At 46.5% G+C, this 26,446-nt stretch overlaps 2 protein-coding genes across 5 annotated transcripts in view; one reads left to right on the plus strand and one right to left on the minus strand.

Annotated features, from left to right (window-relative positions):
* OtopLa (proton channel otopetrin-like a) overlaps window positions 1-16,735 on the plus strand; it is a 34,669-nt gene extending 17,934 nt beyond the window's left edge. For all 4 annotated transcript variants that reach the window (XM_089566557.1, XM_089566555.1, XM_089566554.1 and 1 more), the window contains 5 exons: window positions 9,766-9,880; window positions 12,813-13,110; window positions 13,651-13,811; window positions 13,893-14,067; window positions 15,173-16,735. In XM_089566557.1, coding sequence (XP_089422683.1) covers window positions 9,766-9,880; window positions 12,813-13,110; window positions 13,651-13,811; window positions 13,893-14,067; window positions 15,173-16,110 — 1,687 coding nt within the window. In that variant the 3' untranslated portion in view covers window positions 16,111-16,735. The remainder of the gene's footprint in view (window positions 1-9,765; window positions 9,881-12,812; window positions 13,111-13,650; window positions 13,812-13,892; window positions 14,068-15,172) is intronic.
* Window positions 16,736-17,474: 739 nt separating this feature from the next.
* On the minus strand, window positions 17,475-26,348 carry LOC149372169 (ras-related protein Rab-30-like). The gene is made up of 5 exons (XM_089566558.1): window positions 25,977-26,348; window positions 25,752-25,850; window positions 25,589-25,672; window positions 23,933-24,116; window positions 17,475-20,867 (listed from the first exon to the last, which is right to left on the minus strand). The coding sequence occupies exons 2-5, from the start codon at window positions 25,836-25,838 to the stop codon at window positions 20,596-20,598; spliced, it is 627 nt and encodes a 208-aa protein (XP_089422684.1). The 5' UTR covers window positions 25,839-25,850; window positions 25,977-26,348; the 3' UTR covers window positions 17,475-20,595.
* Between the last annotated feature and the right edge of the window lie 98 nt (window positions 26,349-26,446).

The raw sequence follows: 26,446 nt of genomic DNA on the forward strand, positions 1-26,446 counted from the left end.
GCTGCAGTGGCAGGTCTTGGTTTATTTCTGCCGCCTGAGGTTCTTTGGCGTGCGCCGAAATAGGCACAAGTTAACTAATAACTCAACTCGCCACGGAGTCAGTCGCCTAATTAGACTGAAGAAATATGAATGCTGCAGTGTCCTGCCGTCCTGAATAATTGTTCTACACAGAGGGAATAGAAAGCCAAAGACTTTTTATTCTTTCACATCGAACGTGTCCACTTTATCTTTCTTTCGTGGATCATCCCCATGTTTAAGGACGGAACATTTCAGAGGGAACATTTCAAGGGAAATTTGAAGTGGTACGAAAATTTATTTACACCTTCGGCATGTATTCCGCTCAAGACAGGCGCTCTTTCAACCTGCTCTCACACTCTTCTCCAGATATGATTTTTTTTTCTTCGGTATATGCCAGCGCAGACCCGTTGAAGGTCATTGTATTACCTCAGAAAAATTTATCACCAGTAATAACGGCATCCTTAAAACATGGCGCTCAGCCGACCCAGCATTTAAGGACACACTAATTCAGCTTACAGGCAGAAGCGAAAAATGAAGGTTGTGCGCTAGCTCGTATTAGTTCATTGTTAAACGCATACAACGTGTGGAGAAATACGCACAGTCGTGCAATATATAAGAGACGGCGTATCTCCTTGTACATTACGCAAGGCCATTTTTCAGACGCGCTAAATCCGTGTCTTGGCCCGTGGAACAAAGAGAGCTGCATATTCAGGCAGCCTTTTGTTGTATATCGCCTGCGCACGGCTGCAAGCCACGACAAAAGCTTACCTCGCCTGGTCAGGCAGCATCGTAAAGAAGTGTAGTAAAAAGCAGCCTGAATTACGCGTAACCCTTCTTTCTTTACTCCCATCCACCGCCTCCCCCTAGCTCCGTTCTATCTTTCCTGTCTCCGGGACCCCTCTTTTTGCAAAAGGTCTCGTCCCCCATACCGTGGGAACCTGTCTCATAAACTGACGCGCTAGGTTTCACCCTTCCTCCACTCCTTTTATTCTGCTGCGCACTCGCGTTCGTCTGCAGCGAGAAGCACGCTCCTGTTACGAGGAACGCGCTTTCGCCTATTCCGAGACAGCGCGGTTCTTCGTGAATCTTGATTCTGTGGAATCACGGCGGGCGTCGGAAAATCTGCTCGCCCGCGTCCACAAATCACCCCATCTGTCGTTGATTTTTTTTCTCGGCAATGGCTATTTTTTACTTGTGCCCTTGAAGACTGAGGGAATTCTTCCGCTCGCCTAATACATGCGTCCTCTCTGAAGGGTTATGTCTGAAATGGTTGATGCCACGGGACGAACGGGGGCACCGACTGAAGCTCCTACTCTCCAAACAGAAAGGAATAAAGAGGACAACTTACGCTATTTTTACTCGCGTATAGGCGTATTCTTGTTTAGAGTGTATGTATCTCTAAGCTATCTGCGCGTTAACTCTGTCTTGTTGGCATTATGTCGAGTAGACGTTTGCAGAGTAGCTAGTTCATCTGATCTGTGACGAAATGGTGCCACTTTTAAGCTCAGGGTCGAAATGACCTAGTGGTGAACAAATGCGCGCGCGGTCTTCAAATACGTGATAGAACGCCAGAGTGTGCTATATAACCGCTCTAATTGTTGTGAGAAGTCAGTCACGAAATAATCAGAATGCATAACTGCAAAACACCCACATATCGCAAGATCATCGCTGCATTTGTTCTAGCCTCTTTTGCTTTGTTTCACAGTTCTCACGTTCATTATTAGTTTTTATAAATGTAAACTGTGAGCACGAAACAGCAATTTGTTTGGTCACCATCATCAGCCCTCCACTGCACAATAAAGTCCGAACTTCCTAACCTCGCCCACACACCTGACTCTCAGTTGTTCCCTTCTAGGCTTAAATCCGCTTCGTCACCCGAAGGGACTACCCGCTGCCTGCCGTCCTCATTACATGCCCTGCCCATGCCCGTTTCCTCTTCTTCTTGATCTCAGCTATAGGATATGTCACTGATTCGCGTTTGTTCTCTGACCCGCTCTGCTCTCTTCCCGCTTTTTAACCCCCACCATTTCCCTCACTACACATCAGTATACACCTGGACGGAAGTCCGTACCTCGCCACTGAGGTAAGAAGCGCCCTCAGCGGCTGATGCCTTCTGTGTAATATGGACGCCCTCACGGGCGCGAATTCCGGCCACGTGCTGCTTTGTAGTAGCCGCTGTTTTTCACCGGCCATCCGGCGTCGTTACAAAGCACCCGCCCATTCAAGACTGCGCAGTGCGCGCTACAGAAATTCCAGCAGCGCCCACGTACACGGGCCGACGTGCGAGTATGCGGCGGTCGTGCCGCCGTGGTCTAGGAACCGCGGAAAGAAAAGAAGCGGGAACTGATCTTTAGTCATGTATGGCGCATGCGCGTTCGCGTGCGCTTTATTTAGTTGTTGGAACTATGCTTTTAACTGCGCGCGAAAAGAAACAAAAAATTTGATGCCGTTCCGCTCCCAAACTGAAGCCGATTTCCGAAATGTTCGTATTTTTTGTTTGTTTGTTTCGCAGGCCGATCCCGGAGTTATCGACGGTTTGGAGTGATCATTACTGGAGACCGAGTGAAATGATGGTTTGGTTTGGTTTATGGGGTTTAACGTCCCAAAGCGACTAAGGCTATGAGAGACGCCGTAGTGGAGGGCTCCGGAAATTTCGACCACCTGGGGTTCTTTTACGTGCACTGACATCGCACAGTACACGGGCCTCTAGAATTTCTCCTCCAAAGAAATTCAACCGCCGCGACCGGGATCGAACCCGCGTCTTTCGGGTCAGCAGCCGAGCACCATAACTACTGAGCCACCGCGGCGGCCCGAGTGAAATGAAAATGAGGTCTGCAAAATAAATTCAAATCTTAAATATAGACGCAATTAAGCTAGACGTGGGTGAAATTTTGTGTGGAAGGAAATAATTTTGAAAATTGTAACTAACAAAGGAATCTCCCTGACGCAGTAATGTTATTATGAAGATAATCGCACACTGGTTTTAGGACATATCCCCTGGCGCTTACCCCAAAGGATAGAAGAACCGGAGTAGAAAGAGGAAGCCCTAATCGAGTGAGCGGAATCTGCAGATAATCTCTTCGCAGGGGAGCAAACCGCCGACAGGAGAGGAGAAAATGATTAAGCGATTCAATTTCGCAGCATGATTCTTCTGGGTCGCAGTGTAGAAAAGTTTTCTCTTTTTCTCTCCTAGTCTGTGAAACCAATGCAAGCTGTCTGACTCAAACTTCGCGCAGCACTGCATAGCAAAACCAAGATTCCCACGAACTGGGCCTTGACCCACATGACGACTGATCTCGCCTGTGAATGCGCGGGCACAAGGTTCTTTTCCTTTGGCGCGTGTAGGATTACCGGCGGCACCCGATAGCTGAATGGGAAGCACGACCCGGAAATGTCAGCGAGCTGTGCGCGTGTGTTTGGGTGCGCGGTATCGCGGCGATAGATAAGCCGCAGAAGCGTCGAATTAGCAATGCTGATCGGGTCCGCGTGTAAACACGGCACTGTGGGAGCGTTTCTTCGCGATGCACAGACGCCGCGTTGGAAAGGTCGACGCCGCGCCACTGCCTACTGCGCACGTTCGAAGGTGACATACATGTAAGCACAGCGGCTGCTACTGAATGTTCGCTTCCTAGCGCCTCTATTGGGCTATGTTTGCCAGCAACCGACGACCTGCGGCCCTGAACCAGTTCGATTATTTCTCAGGAAAGCGCAAACTCTCGGTGTCTGCGAAGTAGTGAAATCGCAAGTAATCCAACTGATGAGCCGCAGAGCGCTGTTTCAGTGGCACGGCTAGATAACATCTTGTGAGTGTGCACGAGGGGAGTTAGTGTCGGAAGAGCGTAAAGCGGTTCCATGCAGTGTCCCTTTTACCAGGAGGAGGGGTTATGAGTTTTAACTTGTACACTCAAACGCTAACACGCCTATATGGGAGTGAAATGCTGGAAACGTTGAGAAACCGTGTTCTCGGACAAGTGAGCAACGTGAGTGATGCGCCTTACGGTGAGACAATGCGCTGTCGGCGAGCGCATTTCTTACTTGCTCGGAGTGTGTCGGGCTCAACGTCCCATAGCGACACACCGGGATGTAGGCCGTCGTGGAGGGCTCCGAATCAATTTCGACCACCTGGAACTCTTTAACGCGCACTGACATCGCACAGCATGCGGGCGCCTTTTCTGTCTTTTTTTTTCGCTTCCATCGAAATGCGGCTGTCGTGACAGGGATTCGATTTCGCGACCTTGGGACCGCAACAACGCCAAAGCTTCTCAAGCTGAGCAACGGGGGTGGGTGTAGTTCGGAAAAATACAAATCGTCATTTATCAGTTCTTCATGCCTGCTTTGCGAATGGAGATTGCCCACTTGTGACTCCAACAATGAAGCAAACAAGATCGCGCCCTCAGTGTCGACACGTGTGGACGCGGACAAAGGGGGTGGAGAAATCAAGGAAAATCCAGACCTTCGGTCCTGGCGGGTTACGAAACGAAGGAGTAGCTCCCTACACAGTCAGGAGTGAATGGGGAAGGGGGAATGAGTGAGGGAACAATGAAGCTTCGCTTGCCCAATCTTCTCTAAAGAAAAGGGTGGAGGGGAAGAGAGGGGGCATGCAAACAAAGAGCGGACGCTGGCTGCTTCAACGAAAGCGTCACGTGAATGTGCGGCTTTTATTTCAGAATTTTTTTTCTTTGCCACATGCCCGAGCTGAAGTGGTTGAACCAGCCACGCCCCGCTCGCGTGGCTTGCTGTTCCCACGACACGTGCGTCGAACGTGGCTTCGCAATTGTGAAGACAGCTGTCCTTATGGCTACGAACCAGCTCGGGAAGGCAGTACTTGCAGCTATAGGTCTGTACGACGGCCACTGAACTCAGCTTTTCCCCACTAAAGTAGATCTTCACTGAAGTCTATGGGGCAGAAACGTGGACGCTAACAAAGAGGGTTCAGATTAAGGACAACGTAGCGAGCTATGGAAAGAATAATGATAGATGTAACGTTAAGAGACCGGAAGCGGGCGGCGTGCGTGAGGGAACAAACGCGGGTTAATGACATCCAAGTCGATATCAAGAGGAAGAAATGGGCTTGGGCAGGGCATGTAATGCGAAGGCAGGATAACCGCTGGTCCAACGGAGTGGATTCCAAGAGAAGGCAAGCATAGCAGGGGGCGGCGGAAAGTTAGGCGGGCGGATGAGATTAGGAAGTTTGCGGGGATACGGTGGCTGCAATTGGCAGAGGACAGGGTTAATTGGAGAGACATGGGAGAGGCCTTTGCCCTGCCGTGGGCGTAGTCAGGCTGATGATGATGATGATGCATTATGTGTTGTCATTTGAGGCTGTTGGTACCTTCACCGGAAGCGACTTCACTTCTCTCCAGCCAATGACCGAAATTTACCAACGACGCATTTTGGCTTCTAATGCTACCTCATTATTAACAGTTACGATTAAGCCGGCTGGCAGAACATCTTCGAATGTGAAAAAGCTACAGTGCTACTGCGAAGTGCGGAAGCAGGTTAGTATAAAGTACACACAGAGACGGCACTTGTTGCTTGGATTTGAAAGCACCGCTACGTGCAGTTATCATTAAGTAACTTGACTCGGCTCTGAGAAATTCGTATCGTTCTCTTTGCCTGATGCTTCCTTAAGCCGTACAATTCCCATTGAAAAAAGAATATAGGGAATCATGCTACCCACTTCCATAAGGTCTTCTTCGATGAGACGCGAGGCATCTCTCCTTGGCCCATGGCCCATAGCTACGTGGCCATGGGCCATTTACGTTGCAAAGACCGTTATTCGCGAACCACAGAGTTTCAATTCTTTGGCGTAAATCACAAGAAGATGAATGCTGGAGGCCGTATCTCCCACTCCCAGGCGATCCTTGTTCTGTTAGACCAAGGATCCTTTTTGCACCAAATATTTCTTGAATACAACCGCTTTTCCAATGAGAGCGTCTCTCCCCCGGAGTTACACTGAATTCCCAGACTCTGTCGGGGCTCCTCTACCGCATCCGATTACTACTTACGTGGACATCATAACATATCTGCACCTAAGTCGGCAGAAGTTCCCAGAGCCCGTCAAGGACCTGGATAGAACCGAGGAACGACACCTCAGAAGGCTGCAAACGGTGTCACTCCTAAGCCCCGCGATATTAAAACACATATACCGGACTTTTCCGGGGTACTTCAAGTTTTGGGACACGTGGGCTGACGTATACCATATGGTATGGGCCTGCCAGAAAAATCCAGAAATACAGAGAATAAATCAGCCAACGAGAGAAAGCTGGGAGGCGACCCTGTCCGGCTGCTCGGGCCTGGAGTCCCAAAGGGCTCTGGTCCAAGGAGCGCGGGCGGCGCCTACGACCAATGGTGTCCCAGAATAAAGACTGCCACCCAGGCAAGGGAGCGGTGAAACCTTCCACCCTCCCCTAAAACCCATCCCAGCGCATCAGATAAAGTTTTTACCATCACCACCACCACCACCACCACCACCAGTCAGTGACCCGGAAATGTGTCATTTCCGTAGGCCATATAATACCAAAACTCCATATCGTTGGCCACCGCCGGGGATGTTTAGCAGTATTATGGTCGCATGAATACGCGCCCGCGTGCATGTTTCCGGCGAATACTTCAAGGCGTCGGGATCGCTACAAACCGTGTCGTCGCTGCGTGCCACGCGGCAAGAGAAAGAAGACGAGGAAGTCTGAAAGCGGCCTCGTGCACGCAACGCCGCCATCTTCATTCCGCTGCGGCTCAAGCGAGTGACGTGTGCAGCGCGGCTCCTAAACCACGAATCACGCTGCTCGGAAGAGTCCGTTCTGTGAAGAGAAGCTTGCTGCTGCTGGCAGCTTGAGTCACGCTGCGTCTGGCGTTTCCTGCGAGTTCCCCGCTCGCACACAGTCTCGGCGTCCCCCCAGCAACAGTCATGGAGGCGGTCACGTTTGCCGACACCGAACAGGAGGTCACCTCGCTGTGAGTCACTGCGGCGCTCTAGTCACCGGTGCCGCTCGGTTCCTGAACGAGTGAAGCGTCGCTGTCTCGTCTGTACTACGAGCAGTCTCGCCCGTCAAGCGACGCGTGCCATGTTTAAATCACTTCAGCCGAAAAACAAACAAGAAATATGGAAGGAATTACGACATACCGAAGGACAGCGATAACGTCTATAAGATCTCATCCGATGAACGCATCGAAAAATATAGATGCAGTGATGCCTTAGAAATTGTGTTGATATTTACCTTTAAAGCACAGGTTAAGAGCAACATAATCTGAACAGAAAACTCCTTAACTTCTTATTCAGAGGTGGCAGTGTGCTATTTTATGACGTGCTAGAGTTCATCGCCTCGCCTTCGGCTAGTTTTATCACATTGCAGTAAGAGCGCAAGGTGTTGAAGAACAGTTAGGAAAATATCCATTCAGCATTGTTTCTTCTGTACATCTTTGTTGACTTTCCTCTTTATTATAAGAGGTTTGTGGCGAAATAACGGCATCACTAATTTGGTAAAAGTAGAAGAGAGCAAGGCAGCAGAGTGAAATGAGCATGGCTTCTCATTTGCTGCTTCGGTATATAGCTCCTGCTACTGATTTTAGTTCTTATTTTGCAGTTGCGCAAAGGTTACGACACGTTCACGCAAAAGAATGGAACTGCATGCGGCGACACAACGCAAAGCATTTTTGAGACAAAGGGGGACTGCGTACACTGCAGTAGCGAGCATCAAAAACTAAACTATGCCAGACAGGAACTGCTCGTGTGGCGAACACCCGCCGGATTGATTAGTTTGGCTCTTAGCTGATTCGGTAACGAATTCGCAAGCCATCTCCCATTAAATGTATAGTAAACGCATTCTTGACGCACAATCATCTCTGTGCTGCCGTCCGCGCGCCATGGTATTTTCGCCGCGTACGTCAAAAGAAAGCGGGCAGAGGACTGATCGAGCCAGGTTTCGACACAGCAAGACATACGCGCTGCTTGTGTTCAATGCTTATAATGTGTCTAGAACGCAAGCGGCGCGTATGCAAGCGCCTTTACACGAATTCGTTTTGTTTTTCGCCTTCGTGAAAGTGATACAGGTGCACGATTTAATGCCCTTGCGCCGTTATTTCTGCGTCTGCCGTTCCGATCGAAGCTGTCAGCGTCGCAGTTACAAAGGCGCTGAGTCACCGCAAAAACCTTACGTATACGCCCCGTCAGAAGTCCGACGTGTAAAAAATGAACGGAAACAAGTTTCCCATACCAAAAGGCATTGTAGAGTGATTGATCGCATACCCTGCCTGTGCACGAACTGAAAAGCAGGAAGCACAAAACATCCTGTGTCTCCACATACTCAATCCTTCCACCCGGGGAAGCAATTTTATGGCCTGGAACTCCGTGGCATGCGCTTCGGACAAGTTCGTGGCCGCAGGCGGGCTTTAAGCGCATAGTTTCCTTCGTCTTAGTGTAAGGGAAAGGGAAGGCGCGAGAGAGTCTCTGCACCTGTGCGAGGCGTAATGACAGCATGAAAGGCGAGCTGAACGAGCCACTAGCTGCTGCCTGGCCGGAAGACGAACGCACTCCGAAAGAAGCCGAAGAAATAGAAGGGGGGGGGGGGGGGGGGGGGGGACGCCTGGGCCCCGCACACAGGCTTGGCGCGCTCTGTCTTGAAGCAGGGGCCGAGCATTTTGTCGGGGAAGGCCCAGCGAGTAGAGCGCATGGAGGTTTCAGGATGGATCCCAGGTAGTGTGCTTACTGCCTACCAGTTGGCGCGACGCCGACGGAGCAGCGCTGCGCTGCGCTGCGCAATACGCGAACGTCCCTTCAATTTTGCGAGCGCGCTCTCGTGCTAGTATCATTTCCTTTCGGCTGCCGCGGTGCGAGTTAGCGTTTGCGAAAAGCCGACAGGACGGGTTTAACGACGAACACTTCACGTCCGCCTTTCCTCGCGTCTAAATTGACTCTGAGCGAAACGAGAGAGAGAGAGAAAAAAAGAAGAGCGCGCATGCGTGACGCTTGCGTTAAGGCGCGTATGGCTATAAGCGGCAAAGCCATTGGCATTGCTATAGAGTTGAACGTAGTGAGCGAGCGAGTGCGCGGTCTTTCTTTAGCTGAACTCCGGAGTGTGCAGACGACTTTTCAGGGCTGCGCGGTATTCTTCTTTTGCTAGTCGCCGCGGCTTCTTGCTTTTGGCTAGAGGACGCGAAACTCGACGTGCCTAGCTCTGAGTGTGTAGTGCAACAATGACGTACGCTTCGGGATTCCTGCTTTGCGTGCCGGAAGAGATATCCTTCCTTCAAGTTCAACGATCGCTGGAACAAACGCCAAGGTGGGTAGCGGTTCGGAGCAGAACGAATACGAGAGGGCACGGAATTTCTTATGAAGGTCTGCACACGCAAGTGCGAAGTATGCTATCAACAATACCCAGCAAGAGTACCAAGGGTACATCGAAAAAAAAAAAACATTTTGATTTCTAAACGCAGAAACGCTGTTGTTGTTTCGATGTTTGCTCGTCGATTTTGGTGTATATCAGAATATTTAATGCAGTGCTGTTTAATACGAACCGAGCTATTTGGTCGCACTCGTCAAGCGACTGAACTGGCGCCCGAACACCCTGTACGGCACATACTGTAATGACAAGGTTAACATAGCTGGCGTACGTATCTGGCGTATGTTGTTTTTATGCAACACGTGCGTGAAGTGGCCGCAAGATGTGCCAGCAATGTTCAGGACTGTTCCGCAGGCTCCAGTAGCTACTACCTACCTGACAGCGCCGTTTTCACCTGTCCCATTTGCAGGACCCAGCAGTTCATCATGGTCAGCTCCATGTACTGCCAACTTCTCGTCGTCATCTGTGTCGTGTTCTTCACGTCCGAAGTGGTGACGTTCAGGGTGCCCCTGTACTACTTCGAGGTGAGTGCAGCCGCTTCAACGTATCGGAATTTTCACTGCTTGCAGCTTGATTAAGTGCACGTGCATTTTCGATTGTGTCGCGCATGTGCCTCTGTGAAGTTCACCGATCGGAAAGCTGCTGCCACAGTCCAGTGGCAGAACGGGTGCGCTCAGAAGGGTAAACTTGAAAGTGTGCTCTGCTGGTTCACACTGAAACTTCCACGCATTCTCAACGCGGCGATAAGGTAGACGGAGACACTGGCCCTCTGATCACGCCTCAAAAAATGCGCGGAAAGCAATAAAGCATTGAGAATGTGATCTCTTTCTTGGGCAGCGTAACGAGTTTACCAACAAGTTCATTCATTCATTCATTCATTCATTCATTCATTCATTCATTCATTCATTCATTCATTCATTCATTCATTCATTCATTCATTCATTCGAGCTGAAGGCAAAAACATCTTGGAAAGTCTCGAATGGTATGCTGCTGTACACTCCGAACAGAAGGAGTAAAAAGGAAGTAATTAAGCTATCGTCTAGCGCGCACCCTTTAGGGCAGTTTACTCCCTTCTTATTTTCATATAGGTGTATTCGTTTTTAGTAGAAGTATACGGCCGCAGGCGAATGAAGACATACGGATGCATTTAAACGCATCAGTGAGTATTCCATTACACCTGCGCCCGGCTTTTTGTATTTAACGTTGATCAACATGTTCCAACTAGGCCCGGACTATGACGAATTTTTCTTTAACTATTAATGTTTATGTCGAAACTGTATAGCTTTCCTTTGTAGCCATATGGTTCCGCTTGGGTGGATGCTAGTGAGTAATTACTTCTTTATACAAATCTACTCTACGTTGGTGGATTCCCCTAAACTTTGGTCTAAGCACTTCTTCACATCACCGGTTACGTGGCAGCAACAGAGCGGAATGTAAAGGCGTAGGTCTTGGTGAAAACTGCAAACGAAATACTCCTGCACCTTGAAGTGGCGTAAGCGGAACTTTTCTTTTTTGACAGGAATAGAAGGAGTTGAATAAATATGCCCCAACTTTGCTGGAGGGTCGATGCCCGATGAGAATACGCGCGTATTCAGTATTCAAAGCTTACACCCCCGACAACTAGCGCGTTTGTGTTACCAGAAGTTGTCCCCCCGTGGCACCTCACAGTTGGCGATCAATTTTTAGTGAATAAGTGAGCCAGTGTGGTCGTCCCTCCGAATCCGTTTGTGTCCACTTCGACTCGAAGGTGTTTCAGTTACCCGACCGCTGAAAAAATCCTCCAGTTGCAAAAAAGTCGTTTCTCTTGAGGCGGAACTTCACACGCATTGGCTCAGCGACGACTGGGCTAATCGCGTGCGCTGTACGCAGACAAACGGTTCTTTATTTATTACCTATTATCCATATTATTATTTAACCCTTATAGAGTCGAACCTCGTTATAACGAAACGGTTTATAAACAACTAATGGATATAACGAAGGAATGACGATTCCCCGTGTAGGCTCGGTCAACACGGGCTATAACGAAGCTACGTCTATAACGAAGCAATCGTCGGGTCCAACTGAGGTATCACCCCAGATGCAGTAGTAATATTTGCGGTCTGGTGGGGCAGCGTTAACTGAGGCAATAACGAGACAAATAAAACCGCGCCTCCAGTGCGGTGATAAGCGCACTACGCGCGGTTGTTCCAGGTTTATCATTTTTGAAACAGTTGTTGCGCATTAAGCTATAGGTAAATCTAAAGCTGTGATTTTGGCTGCGGAAATTTGTTTTTCCGGCTGCACATCCCCCCCCCCCCCCCCCCGTATAAGGTCTTAACAAGGCGTTCTAAATAATAATAAAAAAAAAAATGACCGCGGTTTCGCGTGCTTCATTGAAAACGTGGAGCGAGTATGCTTAGTTAAGACTTTCTCGTATCTCGAGCTGTTCAAGAGTAAATCAGTTCTGAAATATTTAGTTCGATAGTTATGAAACGAAGACACGGCAGCAATAGTAAATAAATTGGTTTTTGAGGAAAGGAAAGGCGCAGTAACTGTCTCAGTTCTCAGTGGGTGCCTGAAGCGCGCCGTTGGGGAAGGGACGAAGTAGGGAGTGAAAGAAGTAAAGGAGAAAGGGACGCCCCAAGTGGTGCATTTTTGCAAGTGGTGAATTTACTTCATTCTTTTAGGTGAATCGGTTACTTATGGTGCCCTGCATACGCAATTTTGTAAGGGCTGGCTATTCTGCCACTCCATTCGTGCCGGGCAGAAAACCTGGCAGTCATTTAAATCCTTACTCGCATTCCTCGCCGCCGACGTTTCTTTCGCGCCACTTCAAGATCACTAAAAACAAAACCGACGCGAGTGCACCAAAAATAAAACGAAAGTTGGCTCCGCCGCATAATCACTTGTAATGCAGTGAAACAAGATGGCCAGTGACATCTGCAGAGCCTTCACCTCAATCCGCTCCTCGATGCACTCCCGTGAACTGAAGTTTTGGACGCGCGGTCGGCAGCGGTATCGGATACCTCTCTTATTAATGGGAGAGGATTAGAAACCCTATTGGAGAAAAAAAAAAAAAGGCGTCGGCGTATTATTGGAGGATTTTCAGTCGCTGCTAAGAAATCGTTACGAATCACGAGACCAAAAGTGACGGCACCAGACCGGGCCGTCACATCCGGCGAAGTCATCAGCACCACCTAATGCCATCGCACTGCCAACGCATAATGCAATTAGATGTACCTGTGAATTTGTATTTGGTGGCTATAGACCACACTTGTGAAGTTGAAGGTGGCATTCAAGTCCTGTATTGTATGGACTGTTATCCAGATGAGTTGTTAGTTCACAAGCATGGAACATTAGTGCCTAGATAGCTTTTCACGCGTCCTGTAGACTTTTGTTTCCTAAACCGCAGACGTTTCGAGCTAAAGGTCTTCCCGTAGTTGATGGCTTCAACCGAGCCACCGTGTATTCGCGCAGGGCTTCTACATGTACCTGTACAGCGTGAGCCTACTGTTCCTGCTCTATGTGTACATCTACCTGCTGCGGCGCTCCCCGGGTGGCAGCGGGTCGGGAGGCGGGGCCTACAAGTGCCCCAAGAAGATCACCATCCTGGAGAACCTACGCCGCAGCGTCGGGGACAAGGCCCAGCCGCCTAAGGGGCTAGACGCAGTCACGGCGGCCGGCCAGGGCCCGCTGCCACCTAGGATCAAGAAGCAGCGCATCTCGGAGAACGACCGGAGCCACGGGAGTCTCTTCCTCAGGATCGGCGCCATCGGTATTGCAAACGCTGCAATTGTTCCTCATGCTGCGTGTGTGTCTGTGTGTATATGTATATATGCACCAATCATGGCGTCCGTTTTTGCTGCTCACGGGAAATTGGCCAACACAAAGCCAACCAGAAACCTATGATACACATACGAAGTCATGGAAACATATTTGTGAATCTGGTTGCGAAGGCTTAATTTACAATTACATAAATTTGGACATGAGATTGGGTTACGATTGAATCGCTGACCCAACATGGCACTCGGAGAATCACGAATAGATCACGTCAGTCACAAACTGATCGATGACAGCAAGGCAGCTTTTGGCAGAGAAGGGGGCGTATATAATTTTCTCAATTTGCACCTAAAAAAGCCAATATATTTGGTGAAATGACAAGGCAGTAACGTAACCACGCTGTGAGGTCCTTATAACTGTGACACAAGCAGAACTGGGCGACAAGTATTGTAAAGCGCATAAATCTGCCTGGTGTAAAAACAACCCACTTAAAAGCCTGACCCTCCTTAACTGCCTCCCCCCCTTTTTTTTGCAGCTTTCGGTCTTGGGACAATGGTGTACAACGGTTTGGAGTTTGGCTCCTTCTTCGAGATTCCATCCACGTCACCCTGCTACAGCGTCCTTCTTGGAATCAACCCAGTCTTACAAATGGTCTTCACATTTGCTCAGATGTACTTCATCTTCATGAATGCCAGGGTACGGATATTTTGATTTGTAACAGCCACACTCTGGCAAAGACTCGAATTGAAAGATTTGAATGAAATGAAATTATTTCAGCTGAACATCCACAAGTTTAAAGTGGTTGCCAGGTTCGGCCTGATGCACGTTGTGGCCACAAACATATGTGTTTGGATACGCACCCTCGGCAAGGAAACGCTGCAGGAAATAAACGAGCATCACCTCAGAAATGGCCGTGGCAGCACGCTGGAAGAACTCATCTTGCCTTTCAGGGGTAAGTGCAACACATTAAAGAGACCCTGAAATGATATTAGTGGTCATATTCTAATAAACATATCTGTAGAGGTGGTCTTTGTGAGCATTAGAGTCAAATTTAGAAACTCTGTGTGAATCCTACAATTTACAAATAATTTTTAGAAATTGATGCTGCTCGCAACCGATTAGGGCGACACCTCACCCCGCGTTCTTAGCCGCCTCTTACCCTCTGACGTATCTGGGCGAGCCTCCTCATTGGGCGTGGCAGAGGGCGGTCTCAACCTGATTTTTTTTTTTTTTCTGGCGTGTAACCGTGTATGAGTTGAGGGGAGAGGAAGAGCATCATTTTTAATCGCCTATATCTCCAGGGTCAATGGTCAATGAAGCTTGAGGTGCGGGGTGCGGTGACGAGTAATGGAATATCGATCCCTTGTATGCTTCTCCTAACCTCAGTAAATATCGTTTCCGTCTGGTCCCTTTATTATGTAGTCACGTTGCATGCTGAACCTGGAAGAACTCCTCTTGCCTTTTAGGGACAAGGCTGACATTAGTAGTCATGTAGGAAGCCTTTTGCAGCCTTCCGCATGCAAAAAGTATTTTTCGTCACTTTCTCACAGAAACCAAGTCGCTGACAGCTAAATTTATATGCAATATATAGCTGCCGTCAGATCATGCACTTGCATTTTCGTTGGTGACGAAGACTGATTTGCAAATGAGAATGACGTAGCGTATCGAGATGAACAAAAAAGGAATTATGACACAAAGCACTATAAGGAAAGCTTATTCACACCATTGCTACAAATAAAGTGCCCGTTTATCCTCACATGCTTTTCACTCCGCTGAATATATATGTTCAGCACTATACGTTCGCCATTTCTACAGTAGTATGAATGCATTGCTCGACGAGAAGTGCTGTTCGTCCACAGTAGTATTTTGTTTCGAATATCTAAGAATTTTTACAGAAAGGACTCTGAGAAGACATTCATGTCACGTGATTACCCGAGCACATAAAAAGGGCTTGCCTAGAGGATTCACAATTGATGTTCACTTAGCTATAGCTTCTTTTACTTTACTTCTGTTGGTGAAAACACCTCTAATGGCTGTCTGTTTTTTTTTTTTTGCAGTGCAGAGAAGCCGTCTCACTCAGGACAACGCATCGCAAAACTTCACCAACCCGTGCGAAAAACAAGACATCATGGGCACGATAGTGTCCGACTCGTCCCCTTTCCTCTACCCGTTCATCGTCGAGTACAGCCTCATTAGTGCCGCTGTGCTGTATGTCATGTGGAAGAACATCGGCAAGGACCCCGTGTACCACGTTGAGAACAGCCACGACGACGGAATTTCGCGGACGTCGAGCCTTCAGGCTGGCTCGAAGGTCAACTGCACGGGCTCCAGCAAAGGCCTCTTCTTCGGCCTCCTGGTGCTCGTGTGTTCCACCATCTGCCTCATCGTGTTCTTCGTGCTCATCCAGCACGAGCGGTACGCAATGCTGGCCATCTACCTGTCCGACCTGTCGCACTGCGGCATCAAGGTCTTGACCATCGGGGCCATTACCATTGGCTTCTTCCGCATCAAGTCCCTCCGCTTCCACCCGGATCGGAAGGACCACCTCCGCAGCATCCTCCTGAGCGTCGCTGCGTTTGGACTGTATGTTTACGCCATGTTTGGCATCATAGCCGGCAGCCTGTTGCCAAAGGACCACATCCCGAACCTTCTGGTGATGGTCACCAGCATTCTGACCATCGTCCAGGTGACGATGCAGTCGCTCTTCATCGCGGACATAACCTGCCGCATGACGTACCTGCCGGAGCACGACCACAGTAAGCCGGGCAGGCAGGTGATCACGTTCCTGCTGATTGGAAACCTCACGCTGTGGATCATCTACACCTTTGAGAAGCAGAAGGTCGAGGCCAGCCCTGTGCAGCTGGGCTTCTATGGGTTCATGGCCTGGACAGTCATCATACGGGCCTCACTTCCCCTCAGCATCTTCTACCGGTTCCACTCGTCCGTGACGTTTGCCGAGGTGTGGAAGAACTCCTACAGGAACATGGGCAACTGAGCCAAAATCTAAGGGTTGAAAATACTCAAGTACCGTATAAAGCCAAACCACTGTGTACTGCGCCGTCTAATTCATGGCAAACAAAAGTGTGTTGTTGCTTGAAATATGACAGCAGGCATTACACACTTGTCCGACGTTAGCTATAGGCATTTTACCACACAAATGCAACCTTGATCAGTTGGTGTTTGATGTCTTGTGTAAATTTGTTTTCTTCCATTGAAGAAGTCCTCACCAAACAGCTTCTTTTTGTTCGTGAATGTCTGATAGTCAAGCGTGGCCTTCACTTCTGCCCTTGCTTGCCATGAAGCAAGTGTATGCCCATTTCTCATTATCATCTAATCACTGCTTGTCATTTTGACATGAAATGTGCAAAACAGGTATTTTTCTTACGGCCAACAAAGAAAGGCTGTGTATATATTGTGAACACATTGTGCCCTTGTACATACGTTATTTACCATTAATTTAACAGGTGGTGCCTCCGCTTGTTTACTCATGTTATCATTGCTAGTAGCAGTACACAACAGCTGTACCACGACACTCCTCTGTGCGTATCTTATGCTGACATAAGTGCTACTCACCTGCCCCATGCGCACTGGGTTGCATCCAAATAAAGGTGTATAACAAACAACTGGCCATTGTTTTCCCTGAAACACTCGAATATTATTGTGAATCACTGATTCAGCAAAGCTATTCATTGCCATGATGGATACATAATGTCCATCATACTGTGGGCATGAACCAATACAACAAAAATTTATGCAAACATGAATATTTTTTACATTTATATGGGAAGCTGACCAGGCTGTTTTTGTTGACAGGAATCATGCTTTGTGTATGACAGGCAACTAATAGTACATAATGACTGGCACAATTTCATTTATGCATCAACATTTCAATTTATGCACATAGCACACATTCAGTGCATACAGGCTTTTATCTGGGCTAATGCTTATACTAAATCACTTTGTGTGTGAGCCGCTGCGGTGGCTCAGCGGTTATGGTGCTCGGCTGCTGACCCGAAAGACGCGGGTTCGATCCCGGCCGCGGCGGCTGAATTTCTTTGGAGGAGAAATTCTAGAGGCCCGTGTACTGTGCGATGTCAGTGCACGTTAAAGAACCTCAGGTGGTCGAAATTTCCGGAGCCCTCCACTACGGCGTCTCTCATAGCCTCAGTCGCTTTGGGACGTTAAACCCCATAAACCAAACCAAACCAAACTTTGTGTGTGTACTCAAAAGCTGAAACTTGCACATTATGAGTAAAAGGAACTGTCTAAGGGCCATGTAACCACTCCACTATACTCATTCACCTTCAGCATGAGAAGCCGGGCCATTCTTGACAGAAAAAAGTACAAGCACAAAGCACATAAGCGACTTAAAATATTTATTTCATCAAATAAAAGTTCACAACTTCAGAAATAAATATGATAGACTTGGGTCACTAAACTGCGTCATGGACAGTGCAGTGGTGGTAGAAGCCAGAAAATAAACCAAAGTGGTAAAGGAACTATCTTGTAGGGCAACTATATACATCATCTGCTAGGGTCTGCATGTATACATGGGGGTGTGTTGAAAGCAAAAAGCTTGTTCTAAAATTTCCACCTTTAGAATGCAACTGTCACTAAAGGACAGCCTTCAAATACAAGATGCTTTGCGACACACACAAGTGAAGCACTGTAGTATCGATGGAGGGAGCACTGTAGCAACTAAAAAAGCAGAACAATCTAATTCTTAGCAAAAAGAGGCCTGCCTTAACCATTGTGGAATGTCTAAAACAAGTAAATGCTCAATATAACACACTGACTACCATTTTAAATGTCGGAGTAGCTGCTGAATGAGCTTGAAAGAACACAACCTAAAAACAACAGACAGCCTTAGGCCCATAAGAAAAAAAATTAAAGTATTCTTCAAAGAGCATAATGACTTGGAGTCTGCTAAAAGACGACGCTGATTTGAGATGCAAACAACCCTTCAGGTTTGGACTGATAGTACTGAGCATGATACGCCGCCATAAAACAAACAACTTCAGCAAAACCTAGCACTTCCGACAGGAGCTTGTTTACAATTTTCTGACAAACACAACAAAAAATATCACAGCTGCCAAAAAGACTGTCATGTTCAAAGTCTCATTGCCATCTCAAATTCTGCTCACGTGCAGAGGTCACCAGGCAAACCTACAGTCCAGAAAATGAGCAGCTTTCACTAATGAGGCGATATAATCAGAGCTTCCAACTCGAAGACACTAAAATAAGTGACAGCATATGGTTGTGTGTGGCATTGTGTAGGTTATCATGTGGCGAGTTGCAATTTAACTTCTAATAGGTTCAGACAAAACTAAATTAAGAACTGATCCTGCAACATTACTCGTTTGACATAGTTAAAAAGTTTTGGCATTTTTATGCAGTACTAAACTACCTAATGTCCAGGCTCACATAGAGCTTCCTGTTGATAACCATGGAGAAAAAATTAAGCTTTAGCTTCGAGTGATGTAAAAAGCAATGCTCTTTGGAATAAACAGAGGGTGTTTGCCTTTGGATTAGGCACAGTTCCTTCACTCTTTCACACTCTTATACCTTTCATACATTAAAGTTTGGACGTTCTGTTCCTACAGCCCTGTTGATTAGGACCCTCTAAAAAAAAACCCTGCACAATTCCTTAATGCTACCTTGGCTCAGGAGTGTTTGGCAGAGTTGTTTTCATTCAAGGATCTGAAATGCCTTTTTCAAAAACTCTCTCGAACAGCTGCCCTGTATTCTGAAAAACACTTGTCATGGAAAAGCACAAACCTTGCTTGCAGGTACAGAAAACAACAGCACAGATGACAAGAAGGATAACACATTCGTGTGCTCTAAAGCTCTGAAACAGACTCAAAGCAACAAGCTAAGACTGATAAATGAGCAGTTTGTTTAGACAGGCAATGACGACGACTGAAAAACTGAATGACAAATCACAAAACACTTGTGTGCATGTGCTGCTCGGAACTCTTGCAGTTCTTGAGCAAAACACTATGCCCATTAAGGGGCTCTCTATGTCAGTGCCAGAAATTTTCAGAAACTCGGTGCACCAAACCAAAAAATAAAAACACAACCTTAACGTACAGCCCTTTGTTAAAATGATGCAACACGAAGAATGAGAAGTTACAGCTGTCAGATTGAGTTCTCCTTAACATGCTGAGGTTGTAGAGTTTACAATGCACCAGTACAGCTCTGATGAATTTCAACCTACAATGCATCCACTGCAAGCGCATACCACACAGCTTGTCAAATGATGACGAGTGCTGGCCGCTGTTTAGCAAAAAGGCTGGCGAGGAAAATCAGGAGCTCACAGCACCACTCCTGGTGCTGATGATCCTGCATGAAACGTGGCATGCAAATGTTGCCAGACTGAGCGAAGCCAAATGTGAATGTTGGAGTGTGACGAAAATAAATGCAGCATGTAATTATCCATTGGAACAGCTCAATGAGAGTAGCAAATGTTGGTAAAAGATATGCAGTATTTGAAGTGGCTGAGGCAGGTAAATCTAGTGTCAGTGACGCTTTAGCAGTAAGCCATGGTTGAATTAAGTGGCACTCCTGTTGATGTCTGTCCCAATCACTGGTTGCTGAGAAAGGTCAAGTCAAGAATGACGAACCATGTGAAAAGATGTGAAGGTTTGTCTGTCAGCCATTTAAAGTGTCTTGCTGTGATGGCCATAAAAAAAAAAGAACAGTGCACTAACCACAGGCCAACAGCCACCATTTTTTTCAAGCTTATAATACCTACAATAACACTCCTACACATTCACTGCAACAAAGATTGCACAAAAGGGCACAAACATACGGGCGGCAGCGCTAGCAAAATGAGAAGGGAGTTGTGGCAGAGCATAGTACTGACCATAAAGGTAAGGGAAAACGCATGAAGGGGACTCTCAAAGCGGCTGCAGCACTGCAGTGTCTTGTACGGTCACAGCTGTGTTGCTTCAGGAAATAGTGCCGTGGCCAAGATTGCCAAGGTGAGTGCCAGTGCTTGGGACACCACTATGGGTGTACCATAGGGAGCACTAGAACACGTTTTCACCAAAAATAACTTTAGAACTTGAAAACCTTTCCTCAATCTTGCAGGAAAAAAAGAAAGACTGCTTTGTGAGTGTGAAGCTTGAAATAGTCAGCAATGGCTGAATGAGTTTAGATGCAATGCAAAGAAAAAAAAATTTGGAGTTCACTCACAGTGCACTCAAAGCTTTAAAACGTTTAAAAAATAAAGGGCAAAAAGCGACACCGGTGCTTTCATGCAGACTTGAGCATAGCTTAAATGGTCGCCTTTACCATGATACATCTGGTGCAGGCATGACGGGCCATAATGTGACACCGCAATGCAAGTCTTCACTGCAGTCGCCTGAGGGTCTCCTCCAAGACGTAGTGCTCTCTGCCCTTACCCAGCCAGCTGAGCTATGCTCCCCAACACCCGGGGCGATTCCTGTACAGCGTGCGCATGTGTGACACAGAGTGCTCATAACATGCGACAGCAAGCGTGGTCCCCTTTGTCTCCAGCAGCTTCCTTCAAGTCTGGCAGCGAGTCAGCCGTGGCTGACGGCCGGCCAGAGTACCGGGCGTGAGTGGCCCGTGCCTCCGCTGTCAAACGCACAGCGATCTCAGTGAACAGCTTGTCCACATTGTCGGCTTCCTTGGCTGACGTTTCCACAAAGTACATGTCACTTCGACGGGCGAACTCCTCACCGATGTGCTGCGGAATCTCCCGGTCTTCACGGTCAATCTTGTTACCTAATAATCAAGACACACCTGTTGTACATAGTGATGTGCGCATAGGTACTTCAAAGAGGCTGGAAAAGCTATCAGCACCTCTGTCTCGCATAAGCATAGGAGGAACACATAACGAGTGCCTTCAGTCACCCCCCCAAAACACACACATACACTCACTACATCTTGGATGCCCATACCAAATCTGTGCCCCACCCATTCACTCCCAAACCTAATTATTTAATTATTAAAAATGTAACAAAAATTGGCACATATATGTAACTTTGTATGCTAATTTCAGAACTCCAATGTTTTTTAAGCTAGCTTCTATAATCGCTAAGAAATTACAATCAACCCCCTTGTAAAGCCATCCCCAAGGCATTACATAATTAAAGAGAATGTCCACAAGTTTTTCTTGTCAGCATGTTTGCAAACCCCTGCTGTGTACCATAAAGCTATCGGTTCCTTTTTTTTAGACGGGCGGTACTTATGGAAATAGAAGTTAGAACTGCAGCATGTGTGAAAAAATTTATTACAAAGATAACTTTCAAAAACTATAGCACACGCATGTACACAGAAAAATCGAGCGCTTTATTGCACTCCTCAACGTCTCAGGATTCATGCATAACAGAGAGAATCATTCCACTGTCATTTGTTATTAAATGCCGAAGGGATGAGCGGCAGCAGTTGCAGAAAAAGTGAAAGCTGAGGAGACAAACCTTCCTTGTTTGGCTCATCTATCGCCTTTGTAAGCTTTTGCTTTTGGTACAAGAAATGCGCCACTGCTACCACCAAAAGCTCCGATCCTCTGTCTCTGCTCTCCACGGTGATATATGAAAATGGGGATGCTCCATCACTGGAAACTCACGGATTTCGCGATGCACCGGGACCACCAAAACCATGATTCGCTCACAATGTTCAATGACCATACACCAACAAAAACAAAAATGTCATTTTCTAAATTTGTACATCATATTTCGTTGCAATTTTTTGTCATGCGAAAGAAGTCCCAACCAAGGGTTGGAAAAAAAAATAAATCGATAAAATAAAAATTCTGATCAAATTGGCCAATTGAGAAAAGCCAAAGGGCCCTTGGACTAAAAAGCTCTCACCAGGAAGGTTTGTAACTCTGTTATTAAATAAAGTTTATTCTCTTTCTCAGCCTGTAACTTAATCCATATTGCCTAGCGTTCCACATGTAGGACACTTTTCTGCGCAGTAATTACAAAAGTTTATTGCGTAAAAGCTTGTGCCCACTAGTGTAGGTTTGAGAGGGTTAAGTTTTTCTGTGCAAGGGTTGTATTGTGTGCGTTCAGTTTTGTATGTTGTGTGCATTCATAAAAATCTGTCAGTCTTCTCTGGACACCATTTTTGAAATTCGACTGTACTGTCACAAAATAACCACAGCGCATGATGAGAAATGTGATTTTAAAGTCGATGTCAAATGTTAGAAGCTTTACCACAGGTAACAGGTAGCGAATCTGCTTAGAATCCTACATCATAGGATGGCTCAAAAGCCGGTGTTAGGAAAAATATTTCCACCAATAAAAGGATGATTCTGAATAATGACGTGAAATAAATGTTTTAATTCAAAAAATATCTTATTCCAAATTTCTAAAGTTTCCGCACACATGGGTTAACTAAGGTGGGTGCAAATGAATACTATGCAATATTCTTTCTAATTCACTTGCGAGTATGTGAGCTAAGACCTCAAGGTACGGGTATTTCAAAAATAATGTTTATTTTTATTACGGAGCCTACTAGGACTGCATTTTAAGTAATTTCCTATGTATTTTTTTTAGAAAAAAAATAAAGGGAACCATGTAAAATTTAAGACATGCAAAGCTCAACCACATTTCACAGAGCACACATGTGTGTCAATTATGCTGCCATCAACTGGTGTGATTTGACATATGGTAATAGTATGGATGTAGGCCTCAGTACTGGTTATGTGTTGAAAGTTTTAAAATGACTGGCTATCATTAAGAACTAAATGATCTAAAATTAGCAGTAACCAAACTGAGAACACATGAGCAACATAATGCAGGTAGAATGTTTTGCCATTTTCTAGGAAAAAAAAAAAATACAGCTTCTGTAGCTGCCTTAGCTTTGTGAACTTCTAGCCAAGTCAGTAATTTCCTAAGCAATGAAAATGATGAAGAATGTTAGTGCACGCATATCTTTACACTAAGGTAAATAATAACAATAAACGAAGCTCAAATGATGCTAATCACTTCACGGCTATCACTTCAGCTTACTGAAACAATGAAGAATGCTACCCCTCACCATATGGCCAATCTGCTATGAAAACCCAACACAATGACAACCAGCCACATGAAATTCCAACTAAAAGGCATCAGTGTTGCCAAATGACCGCATGCCTGGGACTACTTATCTCGAAAATAAAACAATTTTATGCATCCATTAATATTATACTCATAGTACTGCTGCTACGTGTTTCCAAAGGGCCATCCCTTTTCCTCTGTCAAGGGCGAATTTATGGGGGCTAAAAACTTTACACACGAAAACGATGCTGAACCCCATCATTCAAAGAAATGCATGGTTCAAATGAAACCGCTCCCTCCAAGAGTGACCCATAAATCCACCCCTGCCCTCTGTATTTTTCAATCGATATTCAACTTGGCAGAATATGTAACAATACAGATATGCAGTCATCAACAAACCAAACACAATAATGAAATGCCTGGCCTTCAGAAAATACTGCACCCTGGGGATGCATACATATTTCAAGAACAACATGCAAGACGCACAGGCACTCACACAGCGTGCATCTGCACACTTGCCCTCAGTGAAAACGCTTGCAGCAGATATCACACTGGGCCAAGTATGCCAAAACGCTCTGCTCCAAGAGCTACATCATTCCATTAAAAGTAGTACCAAAGGTAAGTCTATGACATATAAAAAGGTGCATTTGCATGCATGAAGAGTTGAATGTTACAGTGGATGTCCAATCAGCTGATCCAGACAAGATGCCCATTTCAAATTTCAGTCACGGAAGAATCGTAGGACAATAAGTAATACACCAGACAAGAGCCACAGGAAATATAATGAAAGAAATAATGTCTTACCTACTAAAGCCCGCAGGACTTTTGGGCTGGCGTACTGTTCTATTTCTCTCAACCAGTCAGGTAAGCAGTCAAACGTTGGCTGACAGCTGATGTCGTAGACAAGAATGAGAGCGTGTGCACTGCGGTAGTAGCTTTGAGTGATTGAACGAAATCGCTCTTGTCCTGCTGTGTCCCATATCTGTAACTGCACGTAAAGAATAAAATAAATCTCTGTATATAATCAGGCAAGCAGACAACCATTGTTTATGGGAGCAATCAGTAACCCACAATGAGAAAAAAGCAATCCAAATTTCTGTATAAATTTGCAATGGTAGCATACAATGAATGCCTTTTTGATAGATCAGAAAAAGTTTGAAGATCAAGACAGTAAACTTACTTTAACCAGCCACATTCACAAACAAGCAATTCTGAAGAACACTCAACCCAATCAGAAAACAAAAACTAGCTGTATGAATACAACTAAGTGCCTTTTGGAGCTGACACATTTCTCCATGCTGAGGTCACACAAGGAAGAATCCAGGGCATCATAATGCACTGATAGCTCAGGTATTTTTGTCTACAACAGGCTCCCCTAAATGTGGTCAGCACAATGGGTGGTTGCACTACGTCAGACAATGAACTCGTATAGTCAATGCTTCCTTTGTCCTCGTCTCTTAATCAGTATTTTCTTCCGCCCAATGCTTTTAAAACATGCTGCGTATGTTGAGCTCATGATATACTCCCAAACCATAACAATTATGTCCAGCTGTTATATGATAAACTAACTAAGCAAAGCCTCTAGGAATGTGTCTTCTACAATCAGAAAGGCTGCAGAACACTGCTGGTTCCACACTCATGTCTTTTGCCTTGTTTTATTTATTACCATAGTTAGGCCCTCAGCAACATATATACTTGCTTAAGCAAGTTATTTCATCATGCAGAGGAAATCAGAAACAGCACACAACTTTACACAATGCTTTTGGCAAGAAGAGGCATCAAGCACACATTCCTGCTTTCATATTTGGAGCTAGACCCCTTCAGTACGCGCTGAAATGCCTAGAACACAGGGCACCAAACTATAATACAAAGCCCACCCAATCACATGCTCTAAACCTGGAAGACGTGTAAACAGGTCAAATATGTGGCACTGAAAGGCCAGTCAATACAACAAACTGTGCTAAGGCGAGCTGCAGAGCGCGCTGTATCACATTAAAGAATAATCTAAATCAGGACACCTTCTGACACTGAACCCCTGAGCACTGGGTAACAGCAATGTTTCAGGAATAACTGGTTGTAAGCGAAGAAAACAGCAAAACGAAATCTCTAATGTGCAAAATAATAACCACTGGTAAAGCTGACCAAGTGCAGTTACGGAAGTCTCGATAAGCTCCCGCAACAACAGCTCGGCAGATTACGCGCCCGCACATTATTCTCAGCTCAACCATTGTTCCATCGACTATACCAATAAAGTCAAACGCCACAACCACACGCGCCATTCTTAATGGAATTAGGCGACATCACTTATTTGCCAGGAAAACAAATACAGGCCAATTTTCTTGGACAGTCATGTTTGCGATTGCCATAGCTCACAGTATAGTGCATCGCATCCGGAGAGAACAAGGCTAGAGAGAACACCATTCTAGATTGCTTGTGTGCCGGTGGTCAAGCATAACTTACTTTTACTTTCTCACCGTCCACTTCGACCGTTTTGATGAGAAAGTCGACGCCAATGGTGGCCCCCTGCCCCGGAGGAAACAGACCCTGAAAAGCAGCCAACAGGAACTTGTCAGCCACCGGCAATTTCGGAACTGTGCGAAGCGTATCCAGTCCATATGGTTACCTGTGTGAATCTCCGGACAAGGCATGTTTTCCCGACACCAGCGTTGCCTATTAGCACGACCTTAAATAAAAACTTGTAATCTTCCATGATTTCAACTGTCTGTAAATGAGCACGGCATTGCGAGATCTGTAAACACCCAACTCAGAGAAGAAACGGAACTAAATTCCCCTCCGAACATCACAGCACAAAATGCTATAGCATGTTACCACAGAAAGAGGTACGTACCAGATCTGATCGTGTTTAACGTCCCCGCATCTCGAATGCTTGCGAAATCGCGCTTCTGACAAGGAAGAAACAACCCAAGACGACGTACAGAGCTCGGTTTCACATGGTGGACCTTCGCTTCTTTCATGGAGTCACGCTCGATTGCCTAATCGCTGCATCGTTTTTCTTGCGCACGCAGAGAACTGCGGGGCAACTGCAATGCGTCCACGATGTACACACAAAGTAAAGATTAGCGATTCGCCTCCACGAGATGTTGATACAGCTGCAACCACTGCGCGACTTTCGTTCACTGCGAGGCACCAGCCTATCGCAACGATCCGCAACCGCAAGGTGGAGCGTTCGATCAGCTGATTTCGTCTGAGAGAGTGACGTATGAACCCTTCCACGTCTTTTAGCATCTGCTAAAACGTGAATTCCAACGAGCACATCATGCGTAGATATCTACCACTTTGCTTTTGCCGGCTGCAAGC

The sequence above is a fragment of the Amblyomma mixtum genome, chromosome 1, assembly GCF_055824585.1.
Source record: "Amblyomma mixtum isolate Tamu chromosome 1, ASM5582458v1, whole genome shotgun sequence".
In the NCBI taxonomy this organism is placed as follows: Eukaryota; Metazoa; Arthropoda; class Arachnida; order Ixodida; family Ixodidae; genus Amblyomma; species Amblyomma mixtum.